A 26,737-nucleotide genomic window follows, 5' to 3' on the forward strand; every position below is an offset into this window, starting at 1 on the left:
ACAGCTCGACATCATAAAGAAAAAATCCAACCTATTTATAGAATAGATCATTCCATTTATCCATTATTTCTCGGTTGATTGATACATATTTAGAAGTAAAATGGCTAAGAAATGTTGGAACTTCAGGATTTGATTTTAAAATCTTTATTGCTGCTTTTTTGTTTGTTTTGATCTATTATCATTTTGGATCATGTGTTAAAGGTCACCACTTACCTAAAGCCTGCAGCACATGAGAGCTATCAGCTGAGCTCAGAGTTACTCGTGCCCGTTATCTCAGGCGATAGCTCGCTGTGTGCGGAGGAATTTGACGGAGTTTTAAGGCTCATGAAACCTTTTTTCGCAAATCAAACATGTTTGATATTTTTGGCCACGCGAGGCAAAAAAACTTACCTTTTGCGCTGAATGTGAGCTAGATGCTCATATATAACCAATTAAAGAACCAATAGCGACGCGTTGTTTTAACTCATGACCTGTACATGTGGATAATAATGCCAATCATTGGAATATTGCTACATTAAGTCGATTTGACAGTTTTTATTGATATAGTTAATTAAGCTGCGCTGCACAAAGCCAGAATAAATTATTCTCCGTTTGGCAAACGTATTGATTGCAGGAAGCAAGTCTTTTGTAAGATCTATAAAGCAAGAAATCGAAAATTTCATACACTGCTGCTATTTTATGCTTATCAATAATAATTCCAGTGACATTTCATTCAGTGACAAATTTATATTAATGTTGTTCTTAGCAATCTGGAAGTACTTTGTCAGATGTGCCAGTTGTTGGCCTGTTGTAAAAGGAAATGGCTTTTGCAATCGGTTTCTGTTTATCTAGTAACCAGTGACGTAAGAACAATCTAACGATTTGGGGCACCAGCTCCGAAGAGCACTTTTGTTTGAGAAAAGGCACGTGAAAGATGTAAAGAGACGGTTTGATTGCCCTTAGCTGCAAAGATAGTCCAACTGTAATTTGTGTTTATAGCTTTATGCTCTTCAAAAATTTAGTGTTTTAGAATTCTGATAAACCGTTTCCGAGTTCTTACGCCTGTCTGATGTGATTCTTATAAAAAATAGAAAATTACCAAACTCAAATTAAAATTAAAATAGAAATGTCATGCATAAATAAGTATACTCACAAATAAAAATACATGTAACTCAATCACCGGTTGGCATATTTCATGCACAATTTGAGAAAATCGATTGCATAATCTTTGTTGCAACTAACATAGTACTTTTTGCCTATGTGCGTTTTTTGTGTGGTATAGCCAATGGACTGTTGCAGCAAATTTTCCAGCCAGTTTGATCAGGTCAATATTATCTGCTCTTTACTTGTGAATTCCAAGCAACAGGAAATTATTTTGTCTTTTTCACACATTTTTTTCGTGGATATAGCTTGTTTTTTATCTGTAATTCTACAAAAAATATTGTTCAAAAGATGCAGCATTCTTTGCAATCTTTATGTTTTCTAGATTTGACATTGCAATATTTGAATAATGTTCCGATAAAATGACAGCATTGTAATTATCTGAGAAAGATATAAATGTATATTATTTTTATCCCCATCACATCTCGCCTTTGAACAATACAAATACAATTTTAAAAAAAACAAAGATACTCTGCTCATTCTCAATGGCATTGGTAAAAGGGGGAGGGCTGGGGGAGCACGTATTCCCCTAAAACTTTGTTGGGCCTCTCAAGGGAACCCTTGTTTGAATTTTGGAAGAGATTTTGCGATGCAACATTACTCTACAAAAAGCATCTATGAGCTTTGCAAAGAAATTGGCATAGCATTTACGCGCTCTGTGTTGCCAACTGAGTTCTATAGTTGTTTTATTTTTGCTTGAAAATGTCAACAATACTTCTAAAGAAATTTAAGTAGGGAATGAAGAACAAGTGAGATTTGTGGTTCTCGTCGTGAATTATATTACACTATGTCACTGAACTTTATAAGATCGTGGACAAGTATGCTCGGAGACACTGATTGTGCAAGATCTTTACTTACAGTCTATATGTATATAAAGTGAATGGTTTTAACCCGTGAGTATCGTTTCTTGTTTGTAGATGTAGATCTTCCAGAATCGTTTGTTGATATCTATGTTGACTGACGTTTCACAAAGGTGGTGAAAAAAGACTTGTTTGGTTTTAATTTATATATTTGAGAGCGATATTTGAGAATGACGGATAATGTCGAATGATATTTGGAGACTGAGATTGGCAGAAGTGATATATTGCAAGAGAGGTAAGGTAGTGAGGCATGTTTAAGGTATGTCCCATTATCCCCTTGAACTGCACTTCCTAAATTAACATAGGCTTACGAGACGGGAGTGCTGGGGGTGCTGCAGCACACCCAATTTCATTGGCATCAATCCTGTGTTAATTGGGGGGACCATATTCATACATTCTGCTATGCCTAGCTATTTTCTCTTCAAAATAATTTCACTTTCAAAAGAAATCAGCCTGGCATCAAAGAATATATGAATATGGTCTCCCCCAATTATCGCAGGATTGATACCCATGCCAATTTTGAGCCAAAGGAGTAACGTCGGGCAATTTCTACTCAAGTAGTCGGGTAGTATTTAGTGATTTTCGTCTTTGTGGTCAAAACATTAGAGAAATTATTACTTTAATTAACAAAACTAATATTAACAAGCTAATAGCAAGAAATTTTATTACAGGGTAAATTCTCTTTGAACTTTTCCTTTGCTATTTATTTTAATAATGCTATCAGGTAGAAGTATTTGTGAGTAGATTAAATACGTAAAAGAAATATTTTCTATCTGAAGCATATTTTACTTTCTATTTTATGGGAATGGGAGGTGAAGGGCGTCGCAGTAACAAGGCTTTAAAATTTTCCTAGCAATAATTGCCATCCGTAATTACGTCTTTCTGCCTTTCGCGTTTCAATTGAATTAAATATATATTTGTAGAATAAGTTGACAGTTTAACGTCGTATAATGACAGGAAACTATAAAGACAAATATTCAAAGCGGGTACATTATAAAAGGGCTGTGTTTTTCACTTTAAATATTTTTATGGTTAAATTTTAATTCGATCCCAAAGCCCATCTTCAGTGAACTGTCAAGCAAAGATCTCTTCATAATTTTTGAAACTGTTGTGATGATCGATGAGCATCCAGTAGGGTATAATGCTTAAAACATATTGCATAGAAATGCAAAAACATTGTAAATGAAAGGATGGAAAAATTTACAAATTGTACGACATATTTCCATTTTCCTAACTCTTTAGTAATTATTTGATAATCAGCTATAACGAATTTGTTCTAATCTTAGTTGTATGATGTTTGACTAATGAATTCATGGTCGCACAATGCATCACGTGGCAAAATTTTTTCTCTAGCCCTGTATCCCGGGCCTTCTTCTTCCTTCATCACTGCTTATTCTTTGCTTCTTTTTTAACCATTTAGACTTCTAGGCATTATTTACAATAAATTATAGCTTTTTTCTGTTCTTGCATGCCTTATTTTAGTCGCTTTTGTGCAAAATTTCCCACCAAATAGAAATGAGCACAAATCGGTGACATTTAAGCGTAGTATAAATGCACAAAATAGTTTATCTACAAATAACTTAGTAAGGTAAGATATCAGTATGTAAAAGCTAAAGTACTCCAGCAATATATACACAAATATGATGTATAAAGACATTTTAGCGATATTTTTGACCTTAATAATATGCTAAAGTAAATGGTTTGTGTAGTGTTTTATATTTCATTTATGTGTATTTTACCACTGCCTAGATAGTACAATTAACTCCTTTTTATATATTTAAGCTTTATAACAATTAACATAACTAATAACGTAAATCCTATTAAATTAACATAAATTAATAAACATAACATTCCCTCCGGCACAATTCTATAGCTAACTTGTAGTGTTATTTTCCTAAAAGTTCGGGATGGATTACGATCTATCAAAATACTATATTTCATCAATTAAACGTTTTGGTTTCGTGCGATTACGCAGAGGATACCGGCGAGTGTTTGATACTTGTTCACTGTCATTACAACTACCGGGCTCTTTGGTTATCTTGTCAGGTAAGGTCTGTACCTGCGGTAGAGGCGTGGTTTTCAAGGTCGTTGTGGTACTTACAGTTGGTTCTTTGAATATCTCTTGGTTGATATGTTTAGACACTGTATTTTCATCGAGCACCAGACCTTTTGTGTCTCCAAGTTGGAGGGATATTTCTCAGCATCTTGTTTTGTCTTACCATCTGGAACTGTTGATCCTGCCAGACTTCGCAATTGATCAATATGTCGTTTCCACAACACATCGTCCACCAACACTCGATACGTAACTGGGCTTAACTTCATTTGAATTACTCCCTGTATCCAACGATCTCTTCTTGCTCTATAATCTTTTACCATCACTGGATCTCTAATTTCTAACTTACGCTTTGTCAATTTCGGTAATTGATGTGATTTCTTATCCATTTTATTTGCCAGACTGGGATGCAATATATCTAATCTTGTTCTAAGTCGTCGACCCATAAGAATTTCTGCAGGTGTACATCCAGTTGCTGTATGTGGTGTGGTACGATATCCTAACAAAAATCTTGCTAATTTCTCTCCAGTAGATCCTTCTTCATTCTTACGAATCTTCATGGAGTCTTTAAATGTTCTCACTGCTCTTTCCGCTTCCCCATTTGAAGCAGGGTGGTACGGTGAAGATAAGTGCATTTGAATTCCATTGCCTTTTAGAAAATCTTTCATTTCCTGCGCAACAAATTGTGGACCATTGTCCGACACCATCTCTTCCGGTAGACCATGAACTGAAAATAAAGATCTTAATGCTTGTATTGTTGCCGCAGCGGTGGTTGATGACATAGATATAACCTCCATCCATTTAGACTTAGCATCTACCACTATTAAATACATGCCACCCTCGACTGGACCTGCAAAGTCGACATGAATTCTTTGCCATGGACGTACAGGCCAAATCCATGGATTATTTACTTTAAGTGGAGATTTACAGCGATTAAATTGACAACTGGTGCAATCTCGCACAGTCTGTTCAATGTCTTGGTCTAATGTTGACCACCACACATGTAAACGTGCTAAAGATTTCATCCGCACCATTCCTGGATGATTTATATGCAACTCCGACAACACCACTCCTTGATATTTGATTGGAATTACCACTCGGGTTCCTCTCAATAGGCATCCTTCTTCTACAGTAAACTCGTCTTGCTTTGTAAAGAAATATTGTAGTTCCTCTGGTAACTTTCCTTCTGGCCAACCATGTAACAGATAGTATACTACACGAGACAATACTGAATCTTTTTGCGTAGCTTCTCTAATCATACTTACTGAAACAGGTGACCGCTTCAGTTGAACGCTGTTTACTGCCGCTGCCTCTTCCTCCCATTCGTCCGGTTCTTCAACACTTTTCCTAGGTAACCGGGACAACGCATCAACATTCGCATTGTTCTTTGAAGTTCGGTATTCAATATCATACTGATATGCACCCAGTTGAATCGCCCATCTCTGCAAGCGGGAGACTGCCAAGACAGGAACAGCCCGTTTAGGTCCCAGTATCATAGTAAGCGGCTTATGATCTGTGATTAAAGGAAAACGTCTTCCATACACATACTGATGAAACTTCTTCAATCCAAAAATAATTGCAAGGGCCTCTTTCTCGATCATAGAATAGTTTTGCTCACTAGAAGAAAGTGTTCTCGAGGCATAAGCTATTGGTTGTTCTTCTCCTTCGTCCGATACATTTGATAGAACAGCACCTATTCCACACGATGAGGCATCTGTCGCTAATCTCACGGGTTTCTTGGGGTCGTAATGTGTTAATACTGGTGCCGTTTCCAATAGGACTTTTAAAGTCTCAAAGGATTTCTGACATTCTTCCGACCATTTCCAAGAAACTTCTTGTGACAGTAAACAATTTAGAGGATTAACCAACTTTGCCATATTTGGAATAAACTTACGATAATAGTTCACTAGCCCAAGAAATGACTTCAATTCTGTTGGATTTTCCGGAGTTGGTACCTCCCTTATAGCTTGAACTTTACGAGGCGGTGGATGGATTCCTTGTCGATCCACGACAAATGCGAAATATTCCACTGAAGGTTGCATAAAAACGCACTTTGATTTCTTCAATTTGATTCCCATATTTTGAAGACGTTTCAGTGCTCTCTCAAGATTCCGCAAATGTTCTTCATCATTTTTACCCGTAATTATCAAATCATCAAGTATACCTCCTACTCCCTGCAAACCATTCAAAACCATATCCATCGTTCTTTGAAAAATAGCTGGGCTAGCTGCAACTCCAAATGGCAGTCTTGTATACCTATACAAACCCAAATGTGTGTTAATTGTAACATAACGTTGTGATTCTTCGTCCAAAACAACTTCCTGATATGCTGCCGACAGATCTATTTTGAAAATTTCTCGCCTCCTCGTAGCTTTGTAAATAGTTCTTCAGCTGTCGGCATTGGATATTCTTGAACGTCTAGACTTTGGTTAATGGTCACTTTATAATCGCCACAAATCCGTACACTACCATCAGGTTTCAACACTGGCACGATTGGCGTCGCCCAATCTGAAAACTCTACCTTTTCCAGGACCCCAAGTTTCTCTAAACGGTAGATTTCTTCCTTTACCTTGTCTTTCAGCGCAAACGGGACTGATCTAGGTTTAAAAAACTTTGGATTTGAGTTTGGTTTCATGTATAAATGTGCCTTAACTCCTTTTACTGTCCCCAACGAATTGTCAAATAAGGACGCATATTGAATTATTAATTGCTCCACATTTTTAACAGGTTTTGCCACTACTTGTTTTATTTGACTCCAGTTAAGCTTTAAAACTGCCAGCCAATTTCGTCCCAACAACACAGGACCTTTATTTTGAGTTATTACAATTGGTAACTTAGCTTTTTGTTTTCCATGTTCCACGCAAACGTCTACTTCTCCCCTCACTGGAACTTCATGCCCAGAATAACTTTGCAGTCTAACGTTGGACTTGCGTATGCATTTTGCCGACAACACCTTTCTCCACACATTTTCTGGCATAATTGATACCGCAGCTCCCGTGTCCACTTCCATCTTTACTGACTTTCCATCCATTAGGACTAATACTTCCATCTCTTTACATTGCTTTCTCGAATCAGTTAATGTGAACAGCGGCCATGTTTTCATATCTTCTTCTTGGCTTTCGCTGTCACTGTCAACGTTGCTATGTGTTTTAACGTTGTGAATTTCGATGGATTTTTTTTTCTTTTCTTAGCATCTTCCCTTCTCGACTTTTCACTTTTTGTATTCTTCCTGTTGTTGCCATCTCTCCTGGGACACTTCTTTAATATATGTCCATAATTTTGACAACCGTGACATTTGGACTTCCGAAAATAACACTTATCGGGAGAATGATTTTTCTTACCACAGCGAAAACACTCGAGGGCTGCTGTTTGCACTCGGTTCAGTAATTCTCCGTGTAACGCTGATGTTTCTCTCTCCGTTAATTCAGCCGCACAAGCTTTTTCTACCGCAGACTTTAAAGTCAAATCAACTTCGCCTAGTAGCTTACGTTGAATCGATCGATCTCGCAATCCACAAACAAATCGATCTCGAATTGCTTCGTCTCGATAACTCCCAAATTCACATGTTTCTGCTAATCTCTGCAATTTGGCAAGATATTCCCTAATCGATTCTGCTTGTCCTTGCTCAGCCTTGTGGAACTTATATCGTTCAGCAATAACTATTGGTTTTGGCTCCAGATGTTGTGTTAAAGTTTCTACAATTTGGTTATATGTAAGTTCTTTTGGTCTTCTGGGTGCTGTAATTGATCTTAACAACGCATACATCTTACTACCCATCAAGGTAAGTATGCTCGAGGCTTGCTTTTCTCTTGGTACATTATTTACTTCGAAGAATATTTCAAGCCGCTCAACGTACTGCTTCCAATCTGTACTCGTTGAATATTCTTCCATATGTCCCATAAAGGGCACATTAAAACCAACAGTTGTCTGCGTACTTTGGGCTTCTTCGTCCATCAGAATCGAATCTTTGTCGCCAACTGTAGTGTTTTATATTTCATTTATGTGTATTTTACCACTGCCTAGATAGTACCAATTAACTCCTTTTTATATATTTAAGCTTTATAACAATTAACATAACTAATAACGTAAATCCTATTAAATTAACATAAATTAATAAAAATAACAGTTTGAACCCGGGAGTATCGTTATATGTTTGTAAATGATGATCGTCCAGGTTAATAAAGTCCTGAGAAGGACTGTTTTTGTTGTTGTTGACTGACGTTTCGACAACCTTAGCGGTAGTCATCTTCAGAGTCAAATGAGGAGTAAACGTCAGGTTAGCCGTATTTGTTATCTGGTCGATCAACCAATGACAATACACAATTGACACCCACACATTACAACTAAAAACGTCACACCTAAATCACACATCACAACTAAAAATAAAATATTTCACTTCACACTAATCCACAATGACAATACACATTTCCTGTACACACAATACGATGACGTAAGAAGCAGATAACAAATACGGCTAACCTGACGTTTACTCCTCATTTGACTCTGAAGATGACTACCGCTAAGGTTGTCGAAACGTCAGTCAACAACAACAAAAACAGTCCTTCTCAGGACTTTATTACCATGGACGATCATCATTTACAAACATATAACTTAATAATATGCATTAGCCATGCAATTTAGGTTTATAGTCTTTTTTATATCAATGCATTAAATGAAGGGCAGTTTTCGTTTTCGTCTGGCAAGAATGTGTAAGCACTCCCAACTTTTTTGGTCCCGTACGCCCGTGCTTAAATATTCATTTCTATATTTTTAAATGTGCATTCCGTTATGCCTGAACAAAAAAAGTTGTAGTAATATCACTGTCTGAAGACGCAGGCAGTTTATGTATAAATTGGTGTGGGATTAGAACAGTGGACTCTATCAAAAGCCTCATTTTGAAAAAATACCCTAGCACTTCTAAGAAAAAACTTTCACTATTTGGTAGAACATAGTATACAATAAAAGAGAAACGAACTACTGCATTGTTTTCTAAGACTGGAAAAGTTTATAGGAAAAATAATGTTTACTTGCCACAAATAAATCAACGACCATTTCTCCCAATACCGAGGAAATGCGATTAGAATTACTACACTTGGCTTTAATAGGAAAGTTTAATTCCATAAACAATGCTTGGGGAGCTGAAGAGATGCCTTAAAAGGTTTCGTACAGAAATATGGCCTTGGAAAATACTATGCCAGTTCACTCTCTTTGTAAACAAAATTTCTCCTGTAATCCTTTGGAACAACTATTTCGAATCAAAATCATCTGGACATTTTGATGAGTCCATTTTCATGCCCGAACGTATCAAATTTCTTGTGTTACTTTTGATAATTCTTAAGATCATTGATATAGGTATTTTACACGCAGTTATTTCAGTATTGTTAGTTTAGTTCCATAAACAATTAATATCGTTTTGTCATAAATCAACTTACATTTGAAAATACGAAAGTATGAACAGAGGCTCGGAAAGCCGTGGGTGTCCGAGTGTCTGGACAAACACAAAATTCTTGGAGTAGAATCCAAAGATTGCTAAGTTTGCTCTAATTAAAAGGCCATAGGTGAAAAATCTGCTTTCGGGAAAGTGAAAAATCTGTCATTTTATTTGTATTAAAAGGGTAAAAATGACATAACTTGACTTAGTGAAAAAAGGACATTTATCACAAGGGAGATTAAGTATACTTTGGTTGACATGGCAACGTAATGGATTGATTGAAACAAGACCATTTGAGACAATGAGCAGACTACACATTTGAAAAACACCATTGACCACTGCCAGTTGAATGCATCTTCTATACTGTTGGCACATCTTTTTCGTGCTGTGAATCATTATCTTCTGTGTGCAAAGTCTCGATCGTGGTGGTGTCTTGTAATATAGCGTGTGACTTTGTCAAGCATAATTCGAAGGTAGCTCCAAAATTACTATTGTTTAATGCTTGGATTCTTGTCAATGGTTGTTACATTTTGTTATCCTCTTGTTCTTTTTGTTGTAATGTTTTTTGAAATTTGAACAGCAATTAGTAGGTGCAGAATAGTCAAAATAAAAAATGCATTGTCGCTACTATTATTCACTGACAGTGAAAACGATTGATTAGCCTGTAAATCAGTCAAAGTTGAAGACAATTTCATTACCAAATCGTCTGCACAAGCCACAAGGGACTGTACTTTCTAAGTTCTAATGATTTTCTTTGCATAGTATAGAAATTCATCTTTGTCTCGAAAATTTTATACAAAGTAGCAACATACTTTTTTACTTAGCCAACGCCGGAATTTATTATTCTATAAGAATATCTAGCAATACATACTGCTCTCTCGCTCTGGCTTACGTTTCACAGTTTTAGATGCAAGTTATCAGTGCCCAAACCAAATCGTACAAACTCGCCAAATTTTTGCCATACAACTATAGGTTTTTTCATTCTCTTTATTCAGTTCACTATCATGAAGAGATTGGTAGAGGCATATTTATTTATATAGAAAAATTTTACAATTTTGTTGCCTCAAAATCCTGTTGAATTTCGATATTACGGGAAATGGTTAGTTTTTGTGTTATGTTTATCGTCTAAAAAGTGAAAGACATACAACTGACATATTTTTATATTGTCTGTTTTCAAGAAACTATTAAAGAATGAATACAAGCTTAAGTGTTTGTATTTTGTTGATGTGTATGAGCACGACTGAAATCAATAGAAGATAGAAACAGAAATGAAACGAAATTAATAAAGATTTGCATCATAATCATTTTATAATTTTTCGTTATCATTATCATTTCGTCATTATCATTTGCTTCATTCTCCTTCAGTTCATGTCGTTAGCGTTGTCAGGGTAAAAGTCAACACGGCTTGATAATGAACCTGCCTCTCGAGTTTCAAAATGAATAGATTCAAATATTCAAAAAATTATATATATATATATTCATAATCTATTCATTTATTCACAAAGAATGTAACAAAGTGTACTAAAAAGTTTGAAAGTTACTTAATTTTAATTGTAATATCCTACCTATAGAACATTAAGGTTATTTGATTGCTTGGTTTTGGTCAATGTAATAATAATACACTTTGAAATATTTCTCAGCTGCTTCTGATTAATCTCAGGACATTTTATCTATAATTTCAGTGTAAATTATGTAATTGCACAATAAAGATGTGTAATTTCACTTTAAATACTATGATTTTATTGGCTAAAAAGCAATGAACTTAAGTCAGTTTCTTTTCAATTAAAGAACATGAAGGCAGTTCAACAGTGAAAATGAAAACAGAGCAGCAAGTACTGCTTCTTGGGTAAATCAGTGTTTATAAAAGTTGGGTAGTGCAACAAGCTTTTCTGAAACGATAAATAGTTGCAAAACAAAAATCGCTAGACGGCGCTTGGCAAAATATTTCAAAGTAAATAAGGTGTTTTCATCGGTGGCCGTGTTGGAGGAAAATTCCATATATATTGTATAGTAAAAAGAAACAAAAGTATTTTCAATTAACTTTCAGAAAAAAATAAGCAGGACATAACTGAATATATGAAGACCCCTCCCCCCCTCTCTAAATAGCGTTCTAGCCTTGCCTCTGCTCACATGACGATTTTTTAAAAGTCATCAAGCAGATGAAAGTAAATTGTCAAATTCTCAAGCTGTTGTTCACCGAAAGATAAAAAAATAGTCAACTGTCCTCTAACCTCTACATATTACGTTTATGTCCTGTTGCTGCATTGCATGTGTATATTTTCTGAATTCAATTATATTTTTTAAATGGTAGGTGTGTTAGAATGTAACTATATCTTCTACATGGTAGGTGTGCTAATGGAGACTAAGGATTCCGTTGTCGAAATGGAAGATACAAATGAAGCTACAGTAGTCGCTGCTTCTCGTTGGAAGTTGCAAAATTCCGTGGTTTTGAATCCATTGATTCGGTAGGTTTCTTTATTCTTTTTTTATCGACTGAATCATCGATAATTCAGTAAGAAGCAAAATATCCAATGACATGAGCTGAACTATCTTTAGCTGATTCGATTTAGTCACAATGTCACACAAATACAATCCTCCAAAAAAGATCCATGGTAAAACACCTCATAATTCTTTAATTTGGAAGCTAAAACGCCATCTCCTTCAATTCTATGGTGAATTTACAAGGTCGATGGCATTAACTGGACAATGCTAGTATTTTTCGCCTTTAGAATGTAGGTTTTCCGTCACAATAGAACACAAAGAGATCCATATGGATTCCCATGTTTCATCGATTTGATTTTCCAACTTTGTCTTCTGTCATTTCTCTGCTTTCGAGCCCCGCCAAAAATGCATCTTTTCTAATTACTTAACTTTATTCCTCGATATGAAGAGCAGCCAAATGAAACGTAAGCCCTGTGCTAAATCTATTGTCAGGGCACTGTGACTGCATTGTTTTTAACATTTAACTAAATGGGATGAAGCACTTCAAGGGGATGTAAAATATGATTAACAAACTTGAAAAACAAGCAATATCATAATGTCTTGAAAGTCAATACGACAATGATTGCCTTAATTTCTCTCAAATTGGTCATCCCTGTTAGGTTAAGGGCCCGGTAAAAATGCCCCTCTTGACGTATACCATATTTTGTTTTTAAATGAACTATAAATTTTTGATCTTTGTTCTATAATGCATAGAGCTGTCCGACGGGGAATGTTCATGACAGAGCAATACCTTGCTGAAATAAAGGACATTGAAAACCTCAAAATAAAAGACAGTGATGACTTCGGAAGAAATATATTCCATCTCAGTGTTCAAAGAGAAAAGCTGCTAGAATTTCTGTTAGAAAAGTTCAAGAAGGTAAAGTCTTTAATATAGCACATATGATATTCCATCTCCTAGGTGTAAGATAACAATTTAAAATTCAGAGCATGCTGTAAGAGCAAATGCTGCAGCAAACTTTGTGGAGCAAAAGAATTTTACATGATGAAATTATAGATTACTTTATTAGATCATGATATAATTCAAGCAAAACAGGTGATGCTTTTTTTCGCTCAAACATATATGAACGACTATAGAACAATTTTACTCATCCTCTAGAATTGACATATCAATTTAGAAAGCGGCCATATTTGTGAACAAAATGGATACCAACATGGCGGCTATTTGTCAGGTGGTGAAAAAGGTCTAGTGTTTTGATGAAATTGTCACATCATCATGATGCTGTTAACTAGGTTTTGAACTTTTACTTAAATCTGCATTTCTTGTTGAGCAAATTTATTTTAAACGCCTAATTATTGACACGGAATTGCAAGTTCTTGTTAATTGATCAAAACTTATGATATACAGTTGACTGATTTAAGCCTGGTACACACGAGTGAAATAAGACAAAAGACTGAGCAAAGACAATCAAAGAATATGTTGCGACATATGTAATGACACAAGGGCAAGCATAAGATAAAAAGCTATGCATAAATTGAAAGAAGAACAAAATGAGAACACAAGAAGATTTGAACAAAAATCCCGACGTTGTTGTTTTTGTAAACCTTTATAGAGCAAAAGAAACAGTTGTCCGAAAAGAAAATCTTTCAGTTGCTGCTTGTTAGACTCGTGTAAGCCAGGCATTAAATTGTACAAGCTAGCATGTTTCAAATTGCAGTTAATGCTCAACCCAAATACCTAGCAACTTTTTCAATGGCGTCCACGCTTTCTCGGGGGTCGATTACTGCTGAATAATATCGCGCAAATTTTAAACACAAGTTTTATGAACTCTTGTATGATTACATTATGTCTGTGCAACAAAACGTTGTCGCTCAAGTGTTGACAACTTTTAACAATAAGAGTGTGACATCATGAATCATTTATGCATTTACAATTTGAATTTTCAACAGCATGAGCAACTCATGGAAGCTCTCCACAGTGAAAATTTGAATGGTCACACTCCAGCTCATGTTGCTGTGTTGCACAATCAAAGAAAGGTAGATGTGCATTTTATCACCGACGTCATTCTTATTAAACTTTACGCGTTTCCAGTCCCAAGGACCAAATGGAATTTCGATTTTCTGTTTTTTTTTTCATTTTAAAATGCATAAACATCGTAACGATTCTGACTTACCCCGATCTCTTTCTACTTGAAATTTACTACTCTTTGAAATTTATGTGAATGTAATTTGTAACTTTTAGACGATGATTGTAAATGAACGGTATTAATTGGTTAAAATTACTTTTGGTTGTAGTAAACATAACTTGAACTTCATCAGAAAAATAATCAAAGATTGTGATATCAATGGATTAACCGCTAACACTCACACTAACAAATGTACAAACAGTATAGTGAGCAAATAGTCAATCTTTATTTCTAAGCAATAACCAAGCAAACATTTTCCCGCTTACAGAAAAAGTATCTAATGCAGATATGTGCACACTTTAACTGCTTTATGAAAGGAAAATTTCATGTAAGTTACTAATGAAGCAATGAGCTATTTATTGAATTTCACCTGATACATGTAAACATCAATAATATAGATAAAAAAACAACAAAAAACGTCCACACTATTATGCCCAGACCTGCTTATAATTCATCAAGATTTTTAACTTTTGTCAACTATGTTGTTTGTTCTAAAGAGAAGTGGGAGTGTTGTGATGCTCTGGAGAAATAATTTGTTCAAAATCGCTAACTTATACAGTGCTTGCATACAATGCCGTAGCTAGAACATTAATTGTGCGTATTCATATATTCAGTTGCGTCCAACTGACTTCTTTAGAAAGTCTGATCACTTCCAAAAGAAGTCAGTCGAGCACAGCTGAATATATAAATATACAACCACTCACCCCCAATTAGCGTCCTAGCTACGGCCCCGTTTGCATGTGACGTCATAGCCGTGATGTTGGAGAACTACATCAAAGTAACGATATCATTTTTGTAGAGCTTACAAATTCTGGCTTGTGCCGACGAAAATGTTTACATGCTTCGAAGCTCAAAGACTGGACAGACACTTATCCATTGCGCGGTTTATCAGACATTGATACACTGCGCGGGGGATGTTTGGAATCCTTGTATAGTGCAGGACATCATTTCTACTCGACCACAGTCCCTCATCGATAAAGACAACAAAGGAAAATCACCACAACATTATGCTGCAGCTCTTCAGGAGTGTTTTGTCTTAAATTTTCTACTCTCCATGGGTGCAAATATTTTGGAGATGTGAGTCCCGTGTTTCCATATTTAGATGCGTTATCAATGACTGTGGTGTGTTTTAATCGCAAGTAAATTTGAATATTGGCCCCTTTAATTGTACAGCTAACTACGCCACTGCAAAAAAGCGTTCCAATAGTTTTATATAGCAGCAAAAAATGACGTCGAACTTTGCGCTTTTTACAGATATCTCTTTCGTTTAATTATTAAGAATGCCACTGGGAAATTGAAAACATGTTTCAAAAGAATAGCTTAATGCTGTATACATACGATATTATTTGCTTTGAGTATACAGAACATAAAACTTTTGCAAAATCGGTAAGTAGTTTTAGAGGGACTTTAGAAGCTTTTAAAATTTGTGGGTGACTGAGGATTTTTTACACATGCTAATTATCTGATTACGCAATACATTTAATGTAGTCATAAAATTACAGTTTGTTATTTTTGTTGTGTTTTCCTCTTTTAACTTCATCTTGTTTGAGTGAATGGTCTGTTTAATGATATGACGATTGGGCACACCTTTAAATAAATGGCATGCCATATGTTAACATTTAACCAAGACGTCAAGGTCGTGTATCCTTCCTGTAAGAGACCCAAAATCAAATAATTTTGGGTGTACAAATGGCCAGACACCCACGCCTTCTCAAGTCGTCTGCAATTTTACCAAATTGCTGATGTTTGTTTGGTTTTCAATAACCTAAAATCGAGGTATTTGATATCAAGAAAGAGAAAATTTTATTTTATTGCAGGGACAACAGAGAGTCAACTCTTCTTCATGAAGCAGCTGAGGCCGGGTCATTATCCAATGTTATGCTCCTATCCCGCGATGAGCAAACAATGTTGAGAGCAAGAGACGTTGAAGGAAGAACACCCCTACATATTGCCTGTGCCAAAGGTTTTCGAAATATAGTGTCGTTTCTATTAGAGAATGGGGCTGATCCACTGGTGAAAACAAACGACCATGAGAACTGCCTGGAAGTTGCGGTTAATGAGAATAAAAAGAACATTGTTAAAGAGTTATTGCTTAGCTCTTACTGGAAGTTAGTAAGTAGTATATTTATTATTAGAGTTTTTCTAAATAGCTGATGAAAGCTGTGAGTTCTGCTTGCTTCAGTTTCAATGAAGTTACAGGAAATTTGACCTATATGGAGAACAAAAATTTCAATTATATAGCTAGGAATTTCTATTATGTCCAACAGTGTTTTTAAATATTATGTCGACAATATTACATCTGACCATTTGTAAATAAGCCTGCACCCCATATTGCGTTCTTGGAGACTAAGAACTAGTAAATGTTTCGTTTTCAATGCATTACCTAAATTGCAGTAAAGTAAATGGTTTGAACCCGGGAGTATCGTTACATGTTTGTATATGTAGATCGTCCAGGTTGGCATAGTCTTGAGAAGGACTGTTTTTGTTGTTGTTGACTGACGTTTCGACAACCTTAGCGGTAGTCATCTTCAGAGTCAAATGAGGAGTAAACGTCAGGTTAGCCGTATTTGTTATCTGCTTCTTACGTCATTGTATTGTGTGTACAGGAAATGTGTATTGCATTGTGAATTAGTGTGAAGTGAAATATTTTTATTTTTAGTTGTGATGTGTGATTTAGAGGTGATGTTTCCAGTTGTAATGTGTGGGTGTCAATTGTGTATTGTGATTGTGAATTAGTGTGAAGTGTAATGTTTTTAGTTGATCGTTTGTTTGTATTGTGAATAAGTCGTTTGTAAGGTGCCGGTAACTGCTGTGATCTGTTCAGGGGGGTTTATTCCAAGTTGGTATACCAACGACTTATTTACAATACAAACAAACGATCAACTAAAAACATTAATATATTTCATCACACCTAAATCACACATCACAACTAAAAATAAAAATATTTCACTTCACACTAATTCACAATGACAATACACATTTCCTGTACACACAATACAATGACGTAAGAACCAGATCACAAATACGGCTAACCTGACGTTAACTCCTCATTTGACTTTGAAGATGACTACCGCTAAGTTTGTCGAAACGTCAGTCAACAACAAAAACAGTCCTTCTCAGGACTATACCAACCTGGACGATCTACATTTACAAACATGTTACCTAAATTGCATTACCTAAATACAATAAATACATCAAGTAGAAGACACAAAATTGCTGAAATTGCAAAATTTTGAAATTGGGTAAATGAATATATTTTAAGCTGATTTGTGATTGGAAGAATGGGCCAAAAAAATGTTTCGTGCACCTTATTGAGAAGATGCCTGATCAAGCCAAGTTACTGCTGGATCGTTGTGTTGTGACCAGTAATCACAAACCAAACTCACCTGACTACAATATTACTTATGACTTCTTTCTTCTTGGTGCTGTTGATGGTAAGCTTTTACGTTTATTATCGTATGATAAAACTCTTCTCAACTGATCTTCTCTTCTCGCAAAAACTGCCTACAAACGTATAAGCAATTTCCATGTTTGCTGTATCTATATAAAATATATATGTGTAGTGGTGTTGAGAAAAATCACAAAACTACAGATTCATCCCGACAAGCCTGTTTCGTGATTGCTCACTCTTCAGGGGATTTAATTCATGAAACAGGCTTGTCGGGATGAATCTGTAGTTTTGTGATTTTTCTCAACACCACTACACATATTTACGCTCTGCTCTTGGGCATCGAGCACTGTTTTATACGGAAAATCATCAAATAGAAACTTCCTATATAAAATATATATATATATAAAACAAAAACAGTTATCATAGACAAATCAGATTACATTGACAAAGCCAAGACCCTTCTACAAGACGATTTTTACTGTTTCGTCCAGTTTCTTGTTGCTTTTGTCGGTTTGTGTTTTGTTTTCTATTTTGTTTATAGTTTTGTTTATGAAACGGCCGCCGTTTTGTTTCAATCAAACGGCTGCCGTATGTTAGATGTCCTCATATGAGATGCCAACAACCGCTTACGATTCTACCTAAATAAACTACAAGAACATCAAGAAACCGTAACAAGTTACACTATACAACCAGACGCCAAATCCATTAATCGTGGACATTACTATACCAACCTGGACATTAAATCTAAAATTACAAGAATCAAGATCATACAAACAACTCCATCCCAACACAAACGAATTTGTCACAAACATCTCGAGCAAGCCACTAACTGAACAGCAAACTAAAATTCTAAACAAACATTAAATTGCAACATTAAAGACGCGAACAAACTTGACTACGTTGCCGACCTGGGATCAGCTTTTAAGTACATCAACTTAACAGACCAAACGAAAGAAGACATTCGTCATAAAATCACCAATAAACTCTGCTACAAACCACCAGTCACCTTAAATAACGAAAAACTACGAGCAATTAAAAACTTACAAAACGACGACCAAATAATCATATTACAAGCTGACAAAAGACGCAAAACAGTTATCATGGACAGATCAGAATACATCGACATAGCCAAAACCCTCCTAAAATACAACACCACCTACGAGCCTCTCCACGCAGACCCAAGCAAAACGACCACCAACCGCATCAACCAGAAACTGAAACAACTCAAAGACAAAAAGAAACTAACCGAAAAAGACTACAGAAGAATCTGACCAAATGACGCATCAAGCGCTAAACTCTACGGACTACCAAAAATTCACAAAGAAAACATTCCACTTCGACCTATTGTATCTTATCCAGGATCACCTACGTATGAACTATCAAAATATCTTTCTAACATTCTCTATCCATTAGTCGAAAAGTCACCTCACAACCATCAAAAACGCCACCACCTTCCTCGCCATCATTGACAACATTAAACTACGTCCAGACAAAACCATGATATCCTACGACGTTACATCGCTCTTCACATCCATACCACTAGACATAGCCAAACAAATTACAAACGAATTACTCAAAAACGACAAAACGTGGCCAGCTACAACACAACTAGACAAAAATGACATCCTGTACTTACTCAGCCTTTGCCTCTCTGCTGAATTCTCCTTCCTAAACTCATACTATAGACAAATTTCAGGCACATCAATGGGGTCACCACTATCCACCTTTCTGTTGCCGTTATGCAACACCCGGAAACACAATCAGTCACAAGCAACACAAACATCAGACTATGGAAAAGATATGTCGACGACATGATACCATGTAAAGACTGCTCAAAACAATATATAGGGCAAACATCAAAGAAAATCGAAACAAGACTCACAGAACACAAAAAACGCCATAAAGCGACGAGACCCAAACTCACTACCGGCAGAACATACCCACGCAAATAATCACACATTCGACTGGACAGAAACTAAAGTACTCGAACGTGCACAAACAAAACACGCAAGCGAATTCCAAGAGGCTTGGTACAGTAAAGACAACGACACAATAAAGAGACATATCAATTAACCCACCACATATATATTCACAACTAAAGAAAAACGACAAAAGAACTACAAACAGCACTAAGACTACAACAATACACTCTAATAATATTAACACCAATCATCCACATTACACCAAAACCCATGGCAACGCATTTCACCCCATCCAATCACATTAATCCACCCGCTAATCCAATTAGACGCTCTAAACGTCTACAAGCTAAAAACATATATATATACCATCACTGGGTAAAATTTTGCTTTTAAAGTTCCTGCTCATGAAGTACTTATGGGAAAATGACTTTTGCGATACTTTTACAGGTTCCAATCCTCCAGTTTTTGATGCACTTACAGCAATCATCAAGAATAACGAAGAACAGTGTTTGACTCACAAGCTTTGCAAGAAATATTTCAGTGTTAAATGGCGTGAGAAAGGATGTCACCTCTACTTGATCAATCTGACAATTTTTTTGTCCTTTCACATATTGTTCAGCGTATACGTCTGCTTGGTCCGCGGTGAATTCAAAGGAAAAGGAATGCATGATATCAGTAAGTCTTAGAAATGTTTTAGCTAACTAAAAAAACGCATTTGTGTGACCGAAACGTTGTCGAGAACTTTATGTGTTGATTTATATTGCTTTAACGAAAGAAACGCACTATCTCTTTACGTATTTTTACATTAAGAAAGTTCGTATATTTTTTTATGGTTATCAATCGTTGAATGCTTTAATGTCGAATAACTTATGTATTAAAATGCCTTTACTTGCAAAATTTATGAAATGTTATCAAAACCAGGTGTCTATCGTTCCCGTAAAAAAATTTAATTGGGTGAAATTACAGATGCGAAAATGCCTTTCTTGATTGACCTTTTCTTTCTTCACGGAACGACTTATTCTTGTGACGTCATGCAAGGAACTCATAAATACACATGCTCTCTAATGCATTTGCATTCAAATAACCAGTATAAAATTTTCTCAATACCTGGAAAGACTTCACCCAAATCTACACAAACCAACGAATAAATTCAGGAACCAGTGGGGTAGCCAATGGAGAAGGATTTCTTCTGTATATTTTTTCTGGGTGTACTCACTGTAAAAACAATAGATTTCTAAATGAATGAATGATGATAATGATTTGAATGTCACACAGAAGCACCAAAACTTGCGGTCTGGTAACACCTCTGTTAGAGTCTTACCTTTAAATAAATCTATACGACTTGTGCTCAAAGTACGAAAAATGGAGCGAGGGTAACGATAATAAGATATGAGATAGATATAAAGGCAATAGATAATTTAGATATGGCTATTACATGCAAAGTAAATCTGTCTGCGAGCTCTCTATAGTATTTTATAAACCAGTAAACTAGTGAAAACAAATTTCTAGCTCTCTTAGAAGTTCTGTCATTTTCTTTTTAAATCACGTCCTTTAAATCGTAATGGAATATAAAGCAATAGCTATGTGTCCCTTGTGCACATTTAACTTTTATTGAAATCGAAAAGTTGTGCACAACATCTGATATATTGTATACCTATAGTTGTAAAAAAGGAAGAAAAAAACGGTGGAAGACCGTCATCGACTAAGGAGTGCTTCCACTCACATACTCCTATTTTAGCAATTTTGCTGTAACTGTAACACCCGTGTTAGGATGTTTTTCGCTGTTTGAATAGGGACAATATTCTTTACTTTTTAGATAAATCCAGAAGTAATACATCTTCCTCTAAATCGTATGTAGTGCCTCTTGCAAACCTTGGAGAAGTTGGACCTGTCATTATTACTTATTTCATTGTTGTTCTTACGGTCTTCAACATTTTCAGAGAATTTGTGCAGGTACAATTAAAATCAGTAGCCTTTTTTATACTAGAGATCACCTGTCTGGACGTATGATTCGTCTGGCGGATCATCAAAGTGTAAACACGAGACGAACTATCTAAAAGAACTATACATGTAAACGAATTTAGCAAGTTGGAGATTTGAAGCGAGTAACGAATTAATTATCGTTTTATTCCATAATTCGTCTACATTCCGTATTTTTACTCACAGGCGGATGATGCGTCTAAAAGAACTACACGTGCAAATCAGTCTAAATATACGAACTGTTCAGATGATTCGTCTTGATAGAGAATCCGTCAATTTGTTCTTATTTATGCACAGATGAACTAGGTTTTGCTTGCCCATGCTCGTCCAGACGGATGATCTATATCTCCTATATATCGATCGAATGTTAATCATTTAGATTTACTCAACACAGAAAAACTTTGTCGAATGTGGATTCGGCTTGTGAAAGACAAATCTAAAATTTGGGATCAACATTTAAATACAATTTTCTATAATACTATTAACCCCTTCCTATGTACAGTAAATTTTGTTAAAAAGATCCGCATTTAGTGACTTAATTTATTTACTAAAAGTGCAAATCAGAGTTTAACAGCTGTTATATAAGGCGTATAAGTCATAAGTCAGGGCTTTGCTATCTTTTTGTACTATCCCATTTTGAATTCCCTTTTTGTCCATTACCTTTGGCGCAAGACTTTTCATTTGACAATGTTGTTTGTATGGTATTTAGTCGCCGTGTAGTTTTCTCACCATAGTGTTATATAAATTAGAAACTTCCAATGAAGAATACTAAGGTTTTTAATCATTTGGGAAAATGCTCTTTATTAATTTTTTACCTTAGATGAACACCTATCGCTGGAAATATTTTAAGCTTTGGTCAAACTACTTTGAATGGTTGTTGTTTTTGTGCGTTCTATATTTCATGTTCCCAATAAAAACGAGCAAAACCGAGCCTCAGTTTAGCGCAGCGGCCATTGCAATTGTAATCTCTTGGCTTGACTTCATTTGGTTCCTACGAAGAATTCCCGACACCAGCACATACATCTTGACTTTCCAGAAGACGTTTAAAACCATGATGAGGGTGTGTGAAGATAAAAAGTTTCTTTTTGTGTTTTAGTGTAATGATTTCATTCATTGAGGTTTTTATCTTTCACATTATTACAATAACTTCTTTTATAGAAGTTTGATTTAGTATGCATTTTAAAGCATTATAATTGGTAATACACAAAACAGGTTTTAAAAAGTTAGACAAAATCTACACGTTAAAAAAACTTTTTATTCTCTGCAATTCAGATAAAATTTCGCGTTAGTTGACAGAGAAAAAAGAGAGCAAATTTAATTTTTTTTTGAGCAGATGATAGTTTAATTTAAAAATTTGCTCGACAGAAGAAAAAAACTATAGATGTTAGCTAGTCGATTTCTGCAAGTTTTCTCCTCATTAACAAAAAAATCCTTCATTTCAGATGTTTATATTGATCATGCTGTTTGTTATGGCATTTGCATCTCCATTCTACATCTTGATGGTTGAAAAGCCGAGGTTTAAAAGCTTTCCCATTGCAATCCTGAGTACGTTTGTTTCGATGTTAGGGGACTTCAAATACGATGATTTATTCCTGAAAATTTCCGACTTCAATGCTTTTTATTATTTAAAACTCTTCATGTTTGTCAATTTCCTGTTGTTGATGGTACTCGTTGTAAACAACGTGTTGATTGGCTTAGCTGTCGGAGATACCCAATACGTGATGGAAATGGCAAAAGTAGAAAGGCTGAAGCAACATGTAAGTCTGGATCACATATCTTAATTTCATCAAGACAATTGCTACGTTGGTTGGCGAGCTTTTCCTTTTGTTCAACAAGCTCTGTTTTTGCCAAATTAAAATTACAATAGTTGTGGCATATTTGTAATTCTCACTATGCGTTTATAAAAATGTCAATTTGCTCGGCCTTCAATGTGATGTTTGCAATGACCTCGATTTCTCCGAAAGGCCTCCCTGGTTTACATAAACCTGTGCAAACACAGTCAACATCTTTTATACTTTTAAAGAATACGTTATTGTCAAACTGCAAAGGGTTTATGTCGTAAATTCATGAAAGATGCTATAGCTATACACTCTTGTTAATGCAACTTGACTTTCCCATTTTTTCTCGTTTAAATTTCCACTCTAGTAGTTATAAATAAAAGACTAACATCAACAATATTATTCAAAGAAATGACGACAACAAAACTTTGAGCATTTTTTGTTGTCAAATCATTCTATTTATCATTTTTCTCGTTAAAGAACATAAAATAAATGATTTTCGGAAGTTACATTTTCATGCAGCAAAGGCTTTCACCTCAACAGCTTTTTGTGGCATCCAAAGTGTCATTAGCTAATAACGTTTTTCTTGCATAATTCTCACCCCAATGTCGAAAACGAGTCTTTGAGTTCAAAAAAGTTCTTTTACTTGGTTTCACTATATACAGACTACAAAAAATATATTAAAGTGGTTTACCGCGTTCTATTGATTTGCAAATTAAAAAGAACTTTGACAAATTTTTAAACTTTAATCGTTATTTCGTAGACTGTTGAACTGGGTGTATTTTTACATATACAGCGTCGTATTTTAAAATCTTAACTTTAAAGAAAAAGTCATGGAACGATATTTTGCAATTATAAGCAGAGTATTTTTCTACTGATTCCAAAAGATTATCGTCTAGATTATTGATTTTTGACGATTTTGATACCTAAAGCCTGCGAAAGGTGACAAAAAAAAATTGAAATTGAAACACATCGCTTAACACCTGTGCAATGCAGATTTTTGCTCGTTAAATATACATAAAATCAAGTGAAGTAAAATTTGAGCAACAGTTTCCCTGCTTGCGTATTGAATGTCATTTTTCCGTTTTTGAACAACATCTAAGCAACCAGTAATACTTTTTATGAATTTTTTTGTACTTCCTTATTTCAATTATTAATTCTTAACATCTATCTTAGAAGTGGGAATTTACCTTTTTTTTAGATGAAGTTTATGATAACAGTAGAATCATCGCTATTTGCCCGACTGCCACACTTCCGTCAAAGGAAACACCAAAGTGTGTACACAGAATATCCAAATTGCAAAACGTCTTTTGCAAATTATTTAAAACGATTTTTGGCAGGAGAAATGAACACCTTTTCCATTAAAAGAGCTGAAGACGAAGTTGAAACTGAGGTTGTTACACGACAGCAATTTGAAGAAATTTTGAATGTTAAATTTGAGGAACATCATGAGAAAATGAAAGAATTGCTCTTTCGGAAAAGTTGGAAAATTTAGGCAAGAAAGTTATATTATGGTATCAAGATACAGTGACATTTGATCAACAAACTCAAAAGATTAAAACATTGTTGTACATGTAAAATGGCATATTATATATCAAAATTTCAGTAATTATACTTTATTGAGACATGTACTAGTAAACAAAAGAAGAAAGCTAAGCGGAAAAGAGTATTTTGAGAAGGTTCATCGTTTTTGTAGTCGATTGGCTGAGTAAATATTAATATTCATAGATAAAGTTTTTGTTTTCAAGTTGTTAACATAACTTTATTTTCTTTCGAAAATTAGACCAATGAACTGCTTTAAAAATTTCGTGAATGAACAATATAAAATCAAGATTTATACATACCGATAGCAAGGATCTTTTTTATCATAATATGGAACAGAATTTAATGGTTTTCTTCCTCCGCTGTTATTCTTATATCTGTCTGCACAGAAAAAGCTCCAATCTAAAACTGATTAATAGTTAGTGCTATGCATTTAAACAAGTTACAAAAAATTATATACAATAAAATCAGTTATTATGTCTCTACCTCAAATCTTTTGATAGCTCTTCTGGGAACTCAAAACACTGGTCAAACCATATTAAGAAACGTTTACAACAAACCAAATTTTCAGATGGATCTGATAAGTTATACATTTTATAACTTGCATGTGAATGCAATTTCACCTTCATGCGGTGTCTGTTGTCTTATTTTTGACCAATAAGATGTCAAGAGTATTGTTGAAGTAGCTAATTATAGTTCTGCTAGTCGATGGTCTTAAAGTGAAATTTTCAAATACTTTTTTATTTGCTTAAAGAAATATTCAGATTTTAAAAAACAGTGTTATATATTGAGGTGCATTTTAATGTGAAAATTTACAAATTTCAGCTACGAAAATTGGTCCTCGTTGGTGAACTATTTTGCCGCCATGTTTACTGAATTGACATCATAAGAAAGGCAGATTTGGCACGTTAATTAGAAATGATTCTCAACAAATATATTGCCGTGTTGAGAATATGTACTCGTTATGACGTTAATTTAGAAAAAAAGGCAGTCGCAAATGCTGGTACAAGAAATGCCATCTGTAAAATTGGTCAGAAAAGATACCTTTCTAATTCTGTTTAGGGGACAATGATTGTGAGCCAATAAAGCATATTACAAATTTCACTTCATATGCACTTCAAGGCAAATTAAAATTGTAACAATTACAGAGCGGCATAGCATCAAATTTCAAATATATTTATACCAATTGTTAAAATCGTGGTTGCCCAGGATTCATATTATTCTGCAACAATGATCCACACTTTAGGAATTATTAACTGTAAAAGTTTGACTGTTTTTCAGAAGCAAGCGAATGTATCAGCAGCTGTATAATATTTCTGTGTGTTATTTAAGTGAAGATTGTAACCATTCTCCTTATCATTTGAATTTTGAACTTTAAGTAAATTACTCTGTGTTTCATGAAGATTTTACAAAATAATGCACTAAGAAAAATCAACCATGTTTGCTGGATAATTAGCTATAACTAACACAGTTATGCAAGAAAAATGATCCCAACCCAATCTTATTGAATTTCTTCTCAAAAAATCTTATGTGATAAGATTTACGGTTTGAAATTATTAGCTGCAGTTAAATCTCTTCATCATCCGTGAACATTTCAATATCTCTTTGCACGACAACCCATTTTAAAATTAATTTTTAACAGCCTTAGATAGCTTCTTATTGGAATCACCTAAAAGTAAGAACTTCTATTTGTTATAGTAATAGAAGAGTGCACACTCAAAAGTAATGAAAAGTTAGACACAAGTCTTTTTGCCGACTAAGTGACAGATTCTTTATCCCAACTAAAAAAGAAAAACTTCAGACAGTCGGCAGATTTTACATTAGAAAAACACGATAGGTTTTATCATTACCAGTTTGAATTTTATGCATCTAAATCATCAAATGACTTTTGGTTAAACTATAAGGAATAAAGAGAATCTAACTGAATTTTCAAACCATTAGATGACCCTTCAACTTTGGCCATTTCATCTTCACAATTGACCAGAAAATGCCTTTTTATCACTTTCTAATAATCT

At 34.9% G+C, this 26,737-nt stretch overlaps 2 protein-coding genes across 3 annotated transcripts; one reads left to right on the forward strand and one right to left on the reverse strand.

Moving 5' to 3' along the window:
• Positions 1 to 4,097: 4,097 nt before the first annotated feature.
• LOC124447290 (uncharacterized protein K02A2.6-like) lies at positions 4,098 to 6,254 on the reverse strand. The gene has a single exon (XM_046998194.1). The coding sequence runs from the start codon at positions 6,252 to 6,254 to the stop codon at positions 4,098 to 4,100; it is 2,157 nt and encodes a 718-aa protein (XP_046854150.1).
• A 3,513-nt stretch (positions 6,255 to 9,767) lies between these two features.
• LOC124447523 (transient receptor potential cation channel subfamily A member 1-like) lies at positions 9,768 to 25,214 on the forward strand. 2 transcript variants are annotated; one of them, XM_046998479.1, is made up of 12 exons: positions 9,768 to 9,957; positions 11,832 to 11,949; positions 12,680 to 12,842; positions 13,874 to 13,960; positions 14,909 to 15,186; positions 15,927 to 16,221; positions 17,372 to 17,543; positions 19,870 to 20,097; positions 21,239 to 21,375; positions 22,223 to 22,462; positions 22,845 to 23,159; positions 24,382 to 25,214. In XM_046998479.1, the coding sequence occupies exons 2-12, from the start codon at positions 11,840 to 11,842 to the stop codon at positions 24,673 to 24,675; spliced, it is 2,319 nt and encodes a 772-aa protein (XP_046854435.1). In that variant the 5' UTR covers positions 9,768 to 9,957; positions 11,832 to 11,839; the 3' UTR covers positions 24,676 to 25,214. The 2 variants fall into 2 exon arrangements, with proteins under 2 accessions (XP_046854435.1, XP_046854434.1); XM_046998478.1 differs by lacking the exon at positions 9,768 to 9,957 and having other exon boundaries at positions 11,207 to 11,949.
• The last annotated feature ends 1,523 nt before the right edge of the window (positions 25,215 to 26,737 follow it).

This window comes from Xenia sp. Carnegie-2017, unplaced genomic scaffold (assembly GCF_021976095.1).
Source record: "Xenia sp. Carnegie-2017 unplaced genomic scaffold, XeniaSp_v1 HiC_scaffold_22, whole genome shotgun sequence".
In the NCBI taxonomy this organism is placed as follows: Eukaryota; Metazoa; Cnidaria; class Anthozoa; order Malacalcyonacea; family Xeniidae; genus Xenia; species Xenia sp. Carnegie-2017.